The following is a 17016-nucleotide window of genomic DNA, read 5'->3' as shown; positions in this document are numbered from 1 at the left end:
CACAATTTGAGTTGAATTACTGAAATAAATGAACTTTTCCATGACATTCTAATTTATTGAGATGCACCTGTATTGTTTTTCCAACAGAGAAGATCAATGCTGTTGTAATGGGCAACAATTATTTGTCTATTTATGTCAAGATTTGAGCTTGTCTAACCTGTTGTGTGGGGATATGATTTTGGAAACACGCAGAGACCACCCATCTGGTTTACTGATAAACAAAGGCAGTGTTGGGAACCAACATTTGGGATAATGTAAGTACACAAGTCAGCAAAATATGTAACACTGTTCTAGTGGTTTTTGGATATTTTAATAAAAAAATCGTACATATTGTGCCTTTACATGCGCCTTAATAACATTTCTCAAAAATGATTTGTTTGCACAAATAAATAAAATGAAGCAAAACATGAGTCCTAGAAAAATATATTTCTGTCAGGACCACTATCGTCAAAGATGATTGACAATTAGCATACAGTTTGGATTCAGCCTAGCATGGATGAGAGCAGGGAGAGCACGCTACGCTAGATTGCATTGAACAAGCAGAAAGTCGCCCCCTTTTGGTTTAATTAAAAGTAAAATGAATAAAAATGTCACGTAGTTCTAATTCTTAATAATATTAAGAATTAGAAATACATGACAAAGCAAATATGATGCAGGATGGTGTATATAAAACTGTCCTGCATCATATTTGCTGAATGAATTCCAATGCATGTTTCTTACAGATTTTTTTTTTTTTTGCATTCGATAACCATTTGTAAGGTGAAGAAGTCTTGTATTCTCCTGCCAAACTGCCACAAAGACATGATTCCTGTCTTCATCTGAGATAACTTACCACTGTTTGTTCAATGCTCAGCTCATTTTCACATCTGTGAATGATTCTGAAGACATTATTTTATGCCTAGTCCTGATTTCCACTTTTTCCAGTCCTTTGCAGATTGTAAGTTAAATGATACATTTTTAATACTACTTTGTCAATAAAATGTAACAATTTATTTTGTTATTTTGGTAAGTGCATTAAAGCTGATACATGTATATAAGTTGAAAAATATTCTTTTGTGAAAAAAAAAAACTATATGTGATTGAAAGTTTCATTGATATTTTTGAACTCAGCATCATCAAATTAGGTGTTTTTTTTACTGTTTAAGATGCAGGCCGTGTGTAATTCACATATTCTTCTGTCTTGCTTTGTTTTTTTTTTCTCTAGGTCTTTCATCACTGGTGATGGAGCAGACTTTGAGGCCAGTAAAGTCTGGTTCGGCCCTGTCACAAGTCCAGACCAGACCCATGTAGTTCATGTAGTACCTGCTCCTGTGTGTTTCTGACTCTTATGTTCATGTGGATGCTGAGAGACACTTATCCATCAACACCCGTCCATCCCAGCGAGGCCTCGCCAGTTATTCAGTGCATATATAAGTATAAGTTATAAGTACATCAATATTGTAGGGAACACTTTTGAATGCACTAATAAGCCATTAAGTTTGTTTCATTGATACATTCACTCAAAATCAGAACAGACCTTTTCTGTGCTTCCTGTCATTAATTGTGTAATTAAAAACATGTTATCAGTGTACTTCAGTTATGTTGTTTAAAGATGATCATCATTTTTAATAGGACAGTGTCTCACAGCATAACGAGAGAGTAAAGCATATTACCACAAGCGCCTCTGAATGAGTTCTGATTGTACAGTATCATTTGATGACAATAAAAGTTGTCTTTTTCATATGCATTTTATTGTTTCTTGTAAGTCTCATTAATGGGGGGGGGGGGGTATCTGTGCAATGGGATTTTTTTATTTTAATTTTTAAATTGTTCCACTCTTAAAGCTGCAGTGGAATGATTGCAATGTTACAATACTTTTTTCTATCCCGGTTTAAAGTGCAGAGACAAACAAGAGACCAAAAAAATGCCACAAACTGATCACCTCCATGCCACGCCGAATTGAGGCAGTAATTAAAGCAAAAGGAGCCCCTACCAAGTATTGAGTACACAAAGGTCAGCACTTTACCTCTTTGTTTACTGTGAGTGTGGAGAACATGGGTGGTAACATATTATAATTAATTAGGGACAGACTAATTGATCAACATGATTTGGCTATTTTGAGTTCATCTGTAATGATTGATAACAGTTCCTGGTTGGCCAGTTAACAAAATCTAGTAGTTTAATTTATTTTATTTCATTTCTTTATTTATATTTATTTACATCATTTTTTGTGAATTGGGTAAATGTTTTGTGAAATAAGTGTTCATTTACAACTTCTTATTTTCTATATTTTTCTTATCCGTCTTGTTCGTGTGGTATTGGTATTTAAAAAAAAAACAGGTCAGCTGATAATTATAATATATAATAACTTTAATTAATGAATCTTTCACAAACATTATATGCTGATTTAACAATCAGTGGTTCATGTGAATGAGAAATAAATGACTAAAATGTGCCACATGTACCAGGGTTATTATAGTTAACTAAAACTAAAATTAAAACCATTGTTACTTGAAATAAAATAAACGTTAACTGAATTTTGTTTTCTTCATTTCAACCAGTTGCCAAGGCAACGTTTCTTATTTTCATTTAGTTTAACTTGATGTGCTTAAATAACTAAAACTGAAATAAAAATGAATAAAACTATATAGATGAATATGACAAACACAGAACAAAATTACTAAAACTTTCACTGAAATTAAAATGAAAACGGATATAAAGCAGTTTTAAAATATAAATAAAAACTACAATAGTATTTAAAAAAATACTAAGATGACACTGGTATGTACATGAACTAATGATGTTAAGCATTTATTTGATGTAATTATGTTTCGTATTGTTTGTTAATGAAATTATTAAAGCCTTACTATGTAAAGCAGGGCAGTACAATTGAATATTCATTATATATTTGTGAATAAAATTAAGTGACTCAATTATTTTAATGCACTTTTGATTTTAACATTCCTAAAGACTATCATGTATTATTTAGCTATTGTTTCTTGCTTCATTACACATGCGTCAAATGTCTTTGATTTCAACTTCAGTAGCAAAAACATTGTTAGAGTTGGTAAATGTGATTCATTTCCATGAATTTTTGATTCCTTGGCTCTCTTTCCTTGTCAAAGAGGTGCAGTGGTTCTTAAATGGGCTCCAGTAAAAAAATGGATCTCACCATCCATTTTCTTCCATCAGCGGGAAGAAACAACACCGGCCGCTACACTGTATTACTAACCAATCCGTTCAGCTCTGACATGCATCACAGGAACATCATAGTGCTGTGTGAGTATATGATCATTACTGTAGCCTACGTTCATTTAAAGGAATAGTTCAGGCAAAAATGAACATTTGCTGAAAATGTACTCACCCTCAGGACATTCAAGATGTAAATGAGTTTGTTTCTTCCTCAGATCTGGATAAATGTAGCATTGCATCACTTGCTCAGCAATGGATGCTCTGCAGTGAATGGGTGCCATCAGAATGAGAGTCCAAACAGCTGATAAAAACATCACAATAATCCACACCACTCCAGTCCATCAGTTAACATCTGGAGAAGTGTAAAGCTGTGTGTTTGTAAGAAACAAATCCATCAAGACGTTAGTTCAAACCATTACTTCGGGCTAAAATATGAGTCCATAATCCATAATATTGCTTTCTCCAGTGAAAAAGTCTTCTTGTCTGAAATATGCACAGATCAAACACAATTTACAAGCGAAAACAGTCCAAAGCAAGTTCTAAACAAATATGTTGGTGGATTTTGAGGTGAGAGGACAACAATGGATGGGCTTTTTCACTGGAGGAAGCATTATTGTGGATTATGGACTGGTATTTTGGCCAGAAGCGATGATTTAAAGTTAAAATTCCTTAATGATGCAGATCAAGCACCGTTTACAAGCCAAAACAGCTCTAAACAAACATGTGGGTGGATTTTGATGTGAGAGACAACACCGGAGAAAGTGTTGTTATGGATTATGGACTCATATTTTGGCCAGAAGCAACGGTTTGAAGACGTCTTGATGGATTTGTTTCTTACAAACATGCAGCTTTTTGTTTCACAGGATGTTAACTGATGGACTGGAGTGGTGTGGATTACTTGTGGATTATTGTGATGTTTTTATCAGCTGTTTGGACTCTCATTCTGACGGCACCCATTCACTGCAGAGGATCCATTGGTGAGCAAGTGATGCAATGCTACATTTATCCAAATCTGAGGAAGAAACAAACTCATCTACAATTTGGATGGCCTGAGGGTGAGCACATTTTCAGTAAATTTGCATTTTTGCCTGAACTATTTCTTTATGAGTCTTTCCCAACAGTAGCCCGTTTCATTTCCGACCACTTATTTTCCCTCTTCGGCTGCCCTTAGATGGACCCGATATGCCAGTTCTCAAGGTCAGTCCCACAAAAGCAGTCTTTGTTTCGGGCGAGTCTCTGTTCCTCTCCTCTCAGGCCGAGGGTGGGCCTCCCTCCGCCACATGGTTTTTCAATGGCGAGTCCATCGCAACGTCTTCAACAGGAACAGTCAATCTCACCAGTATGTTAATAATTATAATATAATTGTCTATGGTAGAAGTTTGCACGTTAAATGTCATTTTTGTAAGCAAAATAAGGGAATACCAGCATGTTAGGATGTTGTGCATCATGTAAATATTCTTTTGAATGGCTTGATACTTTTCTGCTGACAGTGTTTGTTAAAGCAGTAATCCATTCATGGCTGCGTTAGTGATTTTTACCCCAGTTAACAGGGTTTTAGAAAGCCAGAGATGCTTTTATTTCTTTTCTCCTTCCATCATTGTCAGAGTCTCCCAGCGGTGAGCCGCAGTGTTCAGTACAGGCTGTGAATGGAGGCGCAGCGCTGCAGTTCCTCTGTCTGTGGCCAGGCAGCGCTCCAGAAGCGCAAGAGTCGTTTCCCAGCCTGAGTGTGAATGCCAGTGGATACGGCAATTACAGTATGACTCTAAATGACATTCAGCGGTTAAACGGATCTGTAAAGCTGAACATCAGACACAATGCAGTGTCATTCCCCGTAAGTCATGCTCTGTTTCTTTCTTGAATTTGAAATAATAATCCTTATGTTGCAAATTAATTTCATTTGGAATCTGCGGAATTTCCTTGTAATTTCAGAAGTTATTTTATGGTGATTATTAGTTAGCATAAATAAATGATGAATAGTAAATAAGCATACATTTAAACTTAAAATGGCAAGGAAATTCTGTAGATACCAAGTGCAATTAATTTGTTTGTTCAGAATTATTCATATTTCAAATTTAGTTATGATGAATATTATTTAGTTGTAAGAATCTTACTTTTGCTATTAGATTTTATGTGTGCTGTCTGCATGGACAGCATCTGAACTGAAATGTATCGATTGGGTTTCAATAATGGCAAGCAAGTTTAGTTTGTGTTTTGCTATGATACATGATACCTTAATAAGCCTAAAAATACATTGCACACACTTATTGGGTTGATGTTGTATATTATTTATAATCAACATTTCTTTTACTTCATACATTTTGTTTTCCCCGAACCTGCAGAAATTATAAATAAATAAATAAATAAAATAAAAAAAGTAAAAAATAGGAAAATTAGTAAAGTGATAAAAGACATCATAAAACAAATAAGATTATTTTCAATTAAATATTTTATAAATAATGAAATACTTTTTAATTAGTCCTGAATAATTTTTTGTATTTTTATTTGTTATTTGTGTATTTAGTTTTTTTATTATTATTATTTTTAACTTTATTTTATTATTTATTTTGTTTTTATTTATGCATTGATTTATCTTTATATATTAATCCACCATCTTGAGTTTTTTTTTCACCTAGTGTGTTGCAGTGCATTATGGGATTGTTTTCTACACAGTGCGCTTGAGGAGCACTATTTGTGTTGCTGCCTATATACAGTGTTCCAAATTGTTCACTTAAATTGTTTCAGTTAGGATGCTTTAAGGCATTGGAATGGCACCTTTATCCCATTGCATTATGTTGCAGGTGGTCCTGTGGATTTTCTCCCAGTAATTTTAACCAGCATGAGTCAAAATGAACAGACGCTGGTTGTGATCCATTGCTCTACTGAAGCCACACCTGAAGCCCTTGTGCATTGGACCAAGAATGGAAACCTCTTGCAAACTGGGCCCAAATACCAGATCAGTACAAACACAACTCAACTGTTTATTTATGATTTTAATGTCACTACAGACCTCAACACCTACACCTGCACTGCCATCAACCCTCTCGGCAACAAAACTGTGGACACTACACTGCTGGGTATGGATCCGTTATAGTTTATCATTAGCAATAATGGGTTGTTTTGACATTTCAAATGTCTATACTACTGAAAAACTTGATAAAACGCAAAAAAAACAAACTATTTTGACTTATAAAGGCACATTTTGTCTGCCTGCACTACTATTTAGAAGTTTGGGCTCAGTAAGATTTTTTGTTTTTAAAGAAATTAAAGGGGTCCTATTATGCTCTTTTACAAGTCTTGTCTTTTATAAGTCTTGATTTTGTTAGCTGGGCCAGTGTGTGCTGTGATTTGCACGGATCCGTTATACTGATGTACATCTGATATTTTCTTTACTGTTTACGTTCACTTAAAACAACCGACTGTGCTTACAAGGATACTTGTCAAGACAGCCACTGGTATTCACCTGCTGTCTGAGAAGGCTATCTGTTTGTGCACTTCATATGTGTGCGGAATCATAGAGGAAGCAATCAGGAAAAATTTAATTATGACTACTTTGACACAGACACACTTCAGGAAAAAATACATACTACAAATATACACTACCATTCAAACGTTTCAGATCATTAAGATTGTTTTTTTTAATGTTTTTGAAAATAAGTCTCTTATGCTTACCCCGTGCTGCATTTATTTGAGCAAAAATACAGTAAAAACAGCAATATTGTGAAATATTATTACAATTTAAAATAACTGTTTTCTATGTGAATATCTGTTCAAATTTAATTTATTCCTGTGATCAAAGCTGAATTTTCAGCATCATTACTCCAGTCTTCAGTGTCACATGATCTTCAGAAATCATTCTAATATGCTGATTTGCTGCTCAAGAGACATTTCTGATTATTATCAATGTTGAAAACAGTCGTGCCACTTCATATTTTTTGTGGAAACCATTATACTTTTTTTTTTTTTCTTCAGGATTGTTTAATGAACAGAAAGTTCAAAAGAACAGCTTTTATTTGAAATAGAAATCTTTTGTAACATTATAAATGTCTTCACTTGTCACTTTTGATCAATTTAATGCGTTCTTCGCTAAATAGAAGTATTATTTTACTATATTATTATTTTACTAAGTATTATAGAAGTATAAATAATAGTATTTTCTTATAAAACGCCCTCTAATCTTTGTTTTATTTACAACTTCAAAAAATCATTTTTTTTACATTGTGGTATTATCTGAGAGGGTTTTCATATTAAAACTGTCTGATCTTGTATTTTTATTGCAGCACATAATATTATACTATACTAATATGAAGCTATTTTAAAATTTATCTCTTATTTATCACATCAAAGTCATCGCGGCACTGTCAAAAAAAGAGTCATGGACATGTGATGTGAGTGAAAATGGGCAGAAGCTACATCATCATGTGTCCACTCATAGTGTGTCACCACATGCACGGCTGAATGAAAGTGTGCGCTTCAGCATGTTGCATTGACCGCAGCAGTACTGCAAGCCTCTGCACATCACAGTTCCAGAACGGCCAATACAACAACAAAAAGAGCCTTCCCCCTCCAAACCCCAAGCTTGGACCCGGCCGGCGTGCAGCGGTCACGTACCTCAGACAGCATCAAGCTCAAGTGCATTTGTTCTGTGTGGCCCATTTTAAAGGATTTTGCCTTCATCAACAGAAAAGCAGAGAGGATAACTTTTTGGAATTCAGCCTGATGGGTCCTTTTTGACGTTACGAAGGTCAATACTTAAGCAGGTTCATTTATCCTGAAGACCTCAGGTAAGAATCCCTCCCTGATTAAGTCACGTTTGTGATGGTTTTCAGGATCAATGTGATAGTTTATTGCAGTTTCTAGTGGGAAGTCCCTCCAAACTGAACAAACCATAAACACACTCTTGAAACTTGATGGATGAAAGGATGAACTCTTCTTTAAAAACTTGTTTTTGAAGTCTTCATGTATAGTGGGGACTGAAAGTTTCACTTTCTTTTATAATTAAATGCTAAATAATTAAATGCAAAATCTTTCCTTACAAATTGTATTGTTAGGAATTAAAAAAAAAAAAAAAAAAATGAATTGAACTCTTGATATTTGATGGATAAATTATGTAATCTTCTTTAAAGTATTTTTATTTGTATTTTTATTAAAAACATTTTTGAAGTCTTGTATAGTGGTGACCGGAAGTTTCACTATTAGTGAACATTATTTTTTAATTAAATGCAAAATCTTTCTTTACAAATTATATTAGCAACAATTTAAAAAAATAATGAACTTTTGAAAATTGATGGACAAACTGATGTAATCTTTAAAAATATTTTTTTAATTTATACTTTATTAAAAACGTGATGTACATTGAGGAGAGAAAGTAATCTTTTGTAATTAAATGCAAAATCTTTAATTGCAAATTAATTACAAATGTATCAATAATTAAATTTAAATATTTAATAATTAAATTTAAAATTAAATTTATTATCAATAACAAACGAAAAAAATTTAATTGAATATAAATTTCAGCATTTATTTGATTTATTCAATTATTATTTTGAGTTCACATGCTTAATATCACTTTCTATTTATTTTATTAGTAATACCACATTTTATTTTTATTTATATTTTATTTTTATCTATTTATTTATTTGTTACTTAGAAGCTTCATGTACACTATTGTGTTGAAATACATTTATGTAAATTTTCTGTCCTTTTACCCTAAACGTTTTTTTGAACATTGAACAATATTTGCGGAAGTTTAGAGTGGGTGTTTGCACAGATTTAATCTGCAGGAAGTTCTGTAACCATAAGCATTAGTCACATCAACGAAAGGACTCTTTAAAAGTGTCACTTTTGCTTTTAACCTCTGATGCTTCTGTTTGGCATCCTGACTAGAAACTGTAAATGCATATTATGTGTTCATCGTATTCATCCAGAGACTTATGTTTACTCAACATTTCATACTTTGCTCTGCCATGACAGAGTAAACTAACTGTAAAGACTGTTTATGCTATAGCGCCCTCTGTGACAATGCTGAAAATTCAGCATACTTGTGATTTAAACATATACATATTTTGAAAAGCAATAATGTGTGAAATGGAGCTTGTGTAGCTTGAATCATCTCCATTCATATATTAATAATGTAGTGCATGTTTCAGGCCTCTCATCACATTTTATGCTGATGATAATGATAAGTGGTCATTTCTCCATCAGTTGTGTGTTTGTTGTCCCTCTGCTGTTTTGCATGTGTATGGTGTTCAACTCTATTGTTTACATATTGTTGTGAGGCATTGCAGATAGGCATTGTGTGAATGATATCACGTGTCCTGAAGTACGAGTTACTGACGCTGTTTTGCTTGTGCAATTCTGGTGTGGGGTGTAAAACACAGGAAACTGTAAACGCACGTACAAACTGGTGGAAATTTGACTATGTGAGGAATTAAACGTATTCATGCTTTTCATTTTTGTGGCAAAATAGTAAAAGAATGTTAAATATTTTTTAGGTTCTGTGTAAATGAATCAGAGCTGCTTTAATGACAGCTGTGCACTACATTTAATACTCAAATTTAGATATATGGCAGATGTTTTGTTCTTTTCAAAGCGACATTTTTTATCAGTTCGTGCATTTTGAAACTTTAATCTTACAAACTACCAAATAGAATCTAAAAAAAATAAAAAACAATAAATACATAAAAATATTTTACACAAGTAAATTGCAGCCTATATTTATAAATGATTCACATTTTTATATTGTGACAATATTTTCAATACAATTAAGCATATTTAGGCTCAAAAAAGGCTTAATGATACAAAAAAAATATTCAAAATTCATAATAGAATTTCTTATTTATTTTGTGAAATAAATAAGAGTGAAATATAACAACACTCTTAAAAATAAAGGTTCTTAATTGGTTCAAAAAAGAACAGCCATGGAACCTTTCCATTCCACAAAAGGTTCTTTTATAGTGAAAAAAATAATAATAAATTCTTCACACTAAGAAAAAAAGTTTGTTTTAAGAACATTTCACTGAAAGGTTTTTAGGTTCTTGTAGGCTACCTTTAGTTTTAAAGAGGCTATATGTGAGAATTTTCATGTATTAGTTGCTTTTTTTTGTTGCCAATGTGTGAACAGTTTGTAACAAACCTAAAAATCGAGAACTTTCCCAACTTGTAGAGTAGACTGGTTTTGATGTGAAGGACTCCGGACGTTTTCACTTGGAAAATCAAAAGCCTCTCATGTGAAATGAATGCTTACAGTGTTCAGGATAATGCCGAGAGAGCCGTTCTGTAGGCTACTGTAATGTCATGTAATGTCATGCAAAGAAAGTGGATTAATTCAAACTATAGTCTCACATATAGTATATAGTCGCAAAATATGCTTCAAACTATCGTAACTGTAATTTTAATGACCTCATCTGTTGATATGAGCTGGAGCAAACGTATGATTAGATGCTTTCTTAACTGCTGTTTTCTCACTGCTGTCATGTTTGTTGTGTGTTTATTTTGTTATTGATATATTTATATGCAAAGGTATTTCCAACTTCTTTTTACTTCTAAGCGAAGAATATGGAAGCCCGTTTCCGCCACTGAATAAAAAATATAAAAAGGTTATTGTGACTTTTTATCTCGCAATTGTTTTTTCACAGAATTGTGAAATATAAACTGGCAATTCTGATTTTGTTTCTCGCAAATGTGAGTTTGTATAAGAATTGTGAGAGAGCCTATCAACTCGCAATTGCGAGTTATAAAGTCCAATTTTGAGGGGGGAAAAAACTGATATTTCCTCAAGAATTGTGAGTTAATATCTCACAATTCTGACTTAACTCGCAATGGAGAAAAAAGGCACAATTTCGAGATTTAAACTCGAAAATCTCAGAATTTTTTCTCTTTTTTTCTCAGAATTGTGAGTTTATATCTTGCTGTTATGACTTTCTTTCTCGGAATTGTGAGTTTATATCTCACAATTAGGACTTACTCGCAATTGCGAGTTTATATCTCACAATTCTGTGAAAAAAATATAAAAAATCGCAATTACTTTTTCAATTGTTTTATTCAGTGGCGGAAACAGGCTTCCATAGAAGAACGAAAAATAATTTTGTTGTTAGTAAATCAGATCCGTGCTTCACGTTCAGCCTCGTGTACGCTACGTGTGCGGTTCACTTAGCGGCCACCGGTGTCACTAATAACAAGGGTTTCTGAATTCTGCATATAGCCTCTTTAAGAGTGTTCTTTAGATTATTAAAATATTCTTCACACTAAGAAAAAAATGGTTGTTTTAAGAACTGTTCACTGAAAGGCTCTTTAGGAAACCAAAGATGGTTCTTCACTGTGAAAATCCCCTTTTGGAACCTTTATTTTTAAGAGTGACCTGTTTCGTGATTCACCTGAATATACTGTGCATGATGAGCATCTGTGTGTGTGTGTGTGTAATTGACTGTAATGTGTCTGTCAGTGCGTTTAGCTCCTCAGGATGTACAGCTTTATTGGAGGGGGTTTATTCTGTGCCATCGTGGGCAACATCCTGCTGGTGGTCTCCACGGCGACGGACTACTGGATGCAGTACAGACTGTCCGGCAGCTTCGCTCACCAGGGCCTGTGGAGATACTGCATGTCTGGCAAATGCTACACGCAGACCGACAGCATCGGTGAGTGAGAGACTGACTGCAAATATCATTTTTTAAAGGTTTAAATAAAACGACTTCAAAAGTCAAAAACCTACAAAATTTCACTTCATGCTTAAAAATTTCACATTTAATTCAATGTGTTACATGCCGTTTCCTGTTTATATATTTATTTATTTTGTTTATATATATATATGATTCTTGCATTCCCACACCTTTTGACCAATTAATATCCATAACTTTTTCAGTCATTTGTGTTAATTGATAATTATTCATTATAGACATGTCCATGACATTTATATGACTTCATTCAGATTTATTAATTTCAATGTTTTCAGCGCTGGAAATTCATTTTAAAAATCCCAGACGTATTCACATTTGTGACCCTGGACCACAAAACCAGTCATAAGGGTCAATTTTTTGAAATTGAGATTTATAAATCATCTGAAAGCTGAATAAATAAGCTTTCCATTGATGTATGGTTTGTTAGGATATGACAATATTTGGCCGAGATACAACTATTTGAAAATCTGGAATCTGAGGGTCTAAAAATCTAAATATTGAGAAAATCGCCTTTAAAGTTGTCCAAATTAAGTTCTTAGCAATGCATATTACAAATCAAAAATCAAGTTTTGATATATTCACGGTAGGAAATTTACAAAATATCTTCATGGAACATGATCTTTACTTAATATCCTAATGATTTTTGGCATAAAAGAAAAATCGATAATTTTGACCCATACAATGTTTTTTTGACTATTGCTACAAATATACCCCAGCGACTTAAGACTGCTTTTGTGCTCCAGGGTCACATTTTCTTAACAATATCCATAAACAAACCAGGAAAATGTTTAATATTTAGAATGTTTTTGTAAATCTCTCAACATTTTGGCTGTTAATTTAACATTTCTACGACTTTACTGAGATTTTATTCATTTCAATTTCATTTTTGTTACTTAAATAAGTAAACAAACAAACCCAGGAAATTGTTGAATATCCAGAATGTTTTAACAAAACTCAGAATATTTTCACTTTTAGTTTTTTTAATAAATTAATTAATTTTTTTTATTTTTATAAAATAAAAAATATGCAAAAAAAAATTTATTTTTAATTTGTTGTTTACATTTATTTTAAAGGGGACATCAGATGGCCATTTTCCAGAAGTTGGTATGATTCTTTAGTGTCTTCATTAAATGTCTGTAACATACTTTGGTTCAAATTCCTCAACGGTCGTGTAAAACAACACCCTTTTTACCTTGTCAAAATCCACTCTGTTCACAGTGACCTGTTTCAGTGCATGTCTCTTTAAATGCTAATGAGCTCTGCTCGCCCCGCCCCTCTCTTCCATGGAAGAGGAAAGGCGATATGCAAATAATCATAAAAAAAAGTGTGAGACTTGCTTCTTTTGGAGGTGCAGCTGGATCATGAAGAGTGGGTGCTGCTGATCCATCCTTGAGTTTGAACTTTTTAGCAAAACCTGCCTTGAATTGTCCCTTGTTCAGAAACCTTTTCTTTGGGGATGAAAAAAAAAGGAGTGAATGGATTTGTATCATTGTAAGCTGGTTGTGTCCACACACTGCTAAGACACATTTATATGCAAACATCATGTAAAAGTGAATTTTGCATCCGATGTCCCCTTTAATATTATTATTCTAGATTTATATTTTTTCCTCATAGAAAAGTTAAAGAAAAGTTACAAATATTGGACTAAACAAACCAAAACATTATTATTCTATCTTTTAACCATAAAGGCTGCAGTGATTCATTAAACGTTGCTCCTTTAACTGCAGTTTCCCCAAATTTGTGAAGTTCAAAAGTCCATGTTCCTCCATAAGTCTAAGCCAAAGTGTCCAGCACCTCTCTCTTTGTTTCTGCAATTGTCTCTCATTTCAGCTTACTGGAACGCAACCCGGGCCTTCATGATCCTCTCAGCGATGTCGTGTTTTGCGGGAATCATCGCAGGCATCCTCTCCTTCGCTCACTTCTCCGCCTTTAAGCGATTCAACCGTTCCTTCGCTGCAGGGATCATGTTTTTTATCTCCAGTAAGTCTTTCCCTTCAGTGAGCTATTGACGGATGCTTATACAGACTGATAATGAAAAACCTTCTCATTCATGTCTCCTCCAGCGCTCTTTGTTCTGCTGGCTATGGCCATCTACACCGGGGTGACGGTGAACTTCCTCGGGAAGCGTTTCAGCGACTGGCGTTTCTCATGGTCCTACATTCTGGGCTGGGTCGCTCTGCACATGACCTTTTTTGCAGGTCGGTGAAGATGGATTATTTTAGTTTGAGCTCCAGCATGTCCTGTTGATCTCATTTAACACGTGTGTTTTGTTTTTGCAGGTATATTTTACATGTGTGCCTACAGGATGCATGAATGCCGCCGAGTGGCCGGCTCTCGCTAAAACGCAGGAGCAACAAACACTCAAGTGTCTAAATGTGTATATATACAGGTGTTTGGTTATCTGATCCCACTTAAAAAGTACCAGCGCAAGTTGGCTGAAAGATAAAATACGCCACGTTCTTCCTCTGCAGGTTTTCCCGCAGGATTTCTTTAGTCTCTATCCCAACAGGTGAACATTTAAGATTAAAAATAAGTCACACAATCCTGAATGAAACTGAATGATTGGTCATGCACAGAGAGACAAATTCTCAAATAAAATCTCAGATTATTCTCATCATTCGATGGCATTCTGTTCATTTACTGACTGACATAAACTAGTGAAGGTAGGTCAACATTTTGGTTGTTAGATTGACATTTCTACAACTTTTTTAAAATGACAATTAAAAATGAAATTTAATTAAAGCGTTTTAATGACAATTAAATGTTAAAATTCCCTGATATTTTTAGGTTTTCCAGCATGGTGGAAACGGAGTTATTAAAAAAATCAAAAATATTTTGAATATTCAGAATATTTTAATGAAGCTCTCAACATTTTCACTGTTAATTTAGAAATAAACAAACAGAAAAACGATTAAAATTATTATTCTATATTTTATATTAATACAATTTTTTTTTTTTATATTTTAATACAATTTTTAATTTTTGTAATTTGATTTTTAGTAGTAATTTTTTTTAGATTAATTTAAAATTCTTTGATATAGTTTTCAGATTTTATTAGCAACATCCATAAATTAGCCAGGAAAAAGTTTAATATTTATAATATTTTGGTGAAACTCTCAACATTTTGCCTTTTAATTTGAGTTTTCTATGACTTTTAAGATTGATCAATTTCAATGACGTTTTAAAATTCCCTGATATTCAAAATTTCTTAATAATATCCATAAACTGACCAGGAAAATGTTTAAGATTAATAATAATTTAGTAAAACTCTCAACATTTTGGCTATTAATGTGACATTTCTATTAGATTTTCAGGCTTGAAAATTACCATTTTAAAATTCCCTGATATTTCTTGTTTCTGATTTTTGATTTGATTTTTTTCCCCCTGATATTTCTGATTTTCCGTGATAGTGGAAACTTGGTTAATAAAAATACATTCCAAAACCACCACAGGAAATGGTTGAATGTTCAGAATATTTTAATGAAACTTTCTTGAGCAGCAAATCAGAATGATTTCTGAAGGATCTTGCGATACCGAGTAATGATGCTGAAAATTCAGCTTTGATCACAGGAATAAATTACATTTCAAAATATATTTAAGTAGAGAACAGTTGTTTTAAATTGTAATAATATTTCAGATTTTTACAGTATGTTTGATCAAACAAATGCAGCCTTTCTTAAATTTTCTTTAAAAAAAAAAAATTCTTAACAACCCCAAACTTTAGTACTACTTTGAAAAATAACTATGCTAAATGTGTCAATCCTTAAATAATGAATGAATATTTAAAGTTATTAAATTAATACATAGATTTGCAATTTGCATGGAGTCATGACATAACTGATGTTCAAATGCAAAAAAAGGTTCATTCTGCCACAGTCACAAGTTCAGTGTCACTCTTTTTAGTCTTCTGTGTAAAACAACACCACTTCTTGAGTAAAGAAACAGTTTTGCTTTCACGGAAAGTGGAGGATGAGAAGTAAAAGACGAACGGATCCAGACAGGTGTTGAGGGTGCTGGGCAGGAGCGTGTAGTACCTCCACGACGGGCTGTTGTTGCTGCTGAAACCCACCAGATGAGACAAGTTGTAGGGTAAAAAACAGAGTAAAAAGATGGTGAGCGTGCACAACGCCATGCCAATGGCCCTTTGCTTTTTCTCTTTAGATATATGAGGCCTGCTGTACAGGATGTAGATGCAGTTGATATAGCAGAAGATACAAACTAAGAGCGGCAGCATGTATATAACCACAAAGAATTCAAGTCGGACTGGTAACAAGATCTTCTTTTGCTGCTCTGTGAAGTTTTCATAGCAGACCGTTTTGGGAAGGGTGGCGTTCAGATCTGGAATGTGGACAGTGATGAAGACGATGCTGCAATGGGCAGCGCTGACCAGCCAGATGATGACGCTTCCTGCTGCAGCGTAAAGTGGCTTACGCAACAGTCTGTACTTGAATGGAAACGCCAGCCCTAAGTAGCGGTCAATGGCTATAGCCATGAGCAACAGGGAGCTGGTGTAAATGGTGGTGAAAAAGAAATAGGAGGCAATGGAGCACAGGGTCTGGGATAAATACCATTTCATGCCAACGGCGGCTTCGTACATCTTGAAGGGCAGAAAGAGCAGGAAGACCAAGTCAGAAGCCGTCAGGTTGAAGAGCAGGATGTCATTCGGACTGGGTTTGTCACCCAGTTTCTTAAAGAAGGTGCAAATAGCCAGTAGATTGGCAGGAAGGCCGATCAGAAACGTCAGGATGTAGACGGCTAAAATCACCCAGTGGTTTATCATTTTGCATGTGAACGAACTCTGAAAAACATCAAAATGAGACTGACATTTATCCAACAAGGTATATGATTGTTAAAATGCCACTCGTATAGGTACTTTGATAATTGATTTGGCCAACACTAATGAACAGCTACAGTGGTTTACAAATGTATTTGGACATGTAAGTCGCACTTAAATGGTCTGAAACCATGATTCAGAGTTTCAGTTTCATAAAAAAACAAACAAACAAAAAAAACCCGCACTGATCGTTAACAGGAAGTTGCATTGAAAAAAGTAAAACATAAAATATAATAAATAAAAAAATATATATATATACACACACACACATATATATATATAATAAACCACGCCACTTGATTTTGTTATCTAATACATTTTTATTTAGTTATTTAGCTA

At 33.8% G+C, this 17016-nt stretch overlaps 4 protein-coding genes across 7 annotated transcripts in view; 3 read left to right on the top strand and 1 right to left on the bottom strand.

The window, feature by feature from the left end:
- The window catches only part of LOC107671471 (electron transfer flavoprotein subunit beta-like), a 7885-nt gene extending 6535 nt beyond the window's left edge, over positions 1-1350 (top strand). For all 3 annotated transcript variants that reach the window (XM_016464399.1, XM_016464400.1, XM_016464398.1), the window contains exon 7: positions 1205-1350. The gene's annotated coding sequence lies outside the window, so the exon portion shown is untranslated. The remainder of the gene's footprint in view (positions 1-1204) is intronic.
- A 622-nt stretch (positions 1351-1972) lies between these two features.
- On the top strand, positions 1973-6398 carry LOC107671414 (V-set and immunoglobulin domain-containing protein 10-like). The gene is made up of 5 exons (XM_016464332.1): positions 1973-1992; positions 3105-3258; positions 4343-4510; positions 4776-5002; positions 5970-6398. The coding sequence occupies exons 2-5, from the start codon at positions 3123-3125 to the stop codon at positions 5994-5996; spliced, it is 558 nt and encodes a 185-aa protein (XP_016319818.1). The 5' UTR covers positions 1973-1992; positions 3105-3122; the 3' UTR covers positions 5997-6398.
- A 1337-nt stretch (positions 6399-7735) lies between these two features.
- lim2.5 (lens intrinsic membrane protein 2.5) lies at positions 7736-14210 on the top strand. 2 transcript variants are annotated; one of them, XM_016464409.1, is made up of 5 exons: positions 7736-7952; positions 11612-11804; positions 13674-13823; positions 13907-14033; positions 14114-14210. In XM_016464409.1, exons 2-5 carry the CDS (start codon positions 11630-11632, stop codon positions 14154-14156), a joined length of 495 nt encoding a protein of 164 aa, XP_016319895.1. In that variant the 5' UTR covers positions 7736-7952; positions 11612-11629; the 3' UTR covers positions 14157-14210. The 2 variants fall into 2 exon arrangements, with proteins under 2 accessions (XP_016319895.1, XP_016319894.1); XM_016464408.1 differs by having other exon boundaries at positions 7743-7952; positions 13907-14041; positions 14123-14210.
- Positions 14211-15705: 1495 nt separating this feature from the next.
- On the bottom strand, positions 15706-16781 carry LOC107671395 (free fatty acid receptor 2). Its single transcript, XM_016464308.1, has one exon. The coding sequence runs from the start codon at positions 16621-16623 to the stop codon at positions 15706-15708; it is 918 nt and encodes a 305-aa protein (XP_016319794.1). The 5' UTR covers positions 16624-16781.
- Positions 16782-17016: the final 235 nt, after the last annotated feature.

Source organism: Sinocyclocheilus anshuiensis, unplaced genomic scaffold (genome assembly GCF_001515605.1).
Source record: "Sinocyclocheilus anshuiensis isolate Anshui unplaced genomic scaffold, SAMN03320099.WGS_v1.1 scaffold552, whole genome shotgun sequence".
NCBI classification, from domain to species: Eukaryota; Metazoa; Chordata; class Actinopteri; order Cypriniformes; family Cyprinidae; genus Sinocyclocheilus; species Sinocyclocheilus anshuiensis.
Note: the sequence above shows the minus strand (reverse complement) of the source record. Positions and strands in the feature narration are given on the sequence as shown.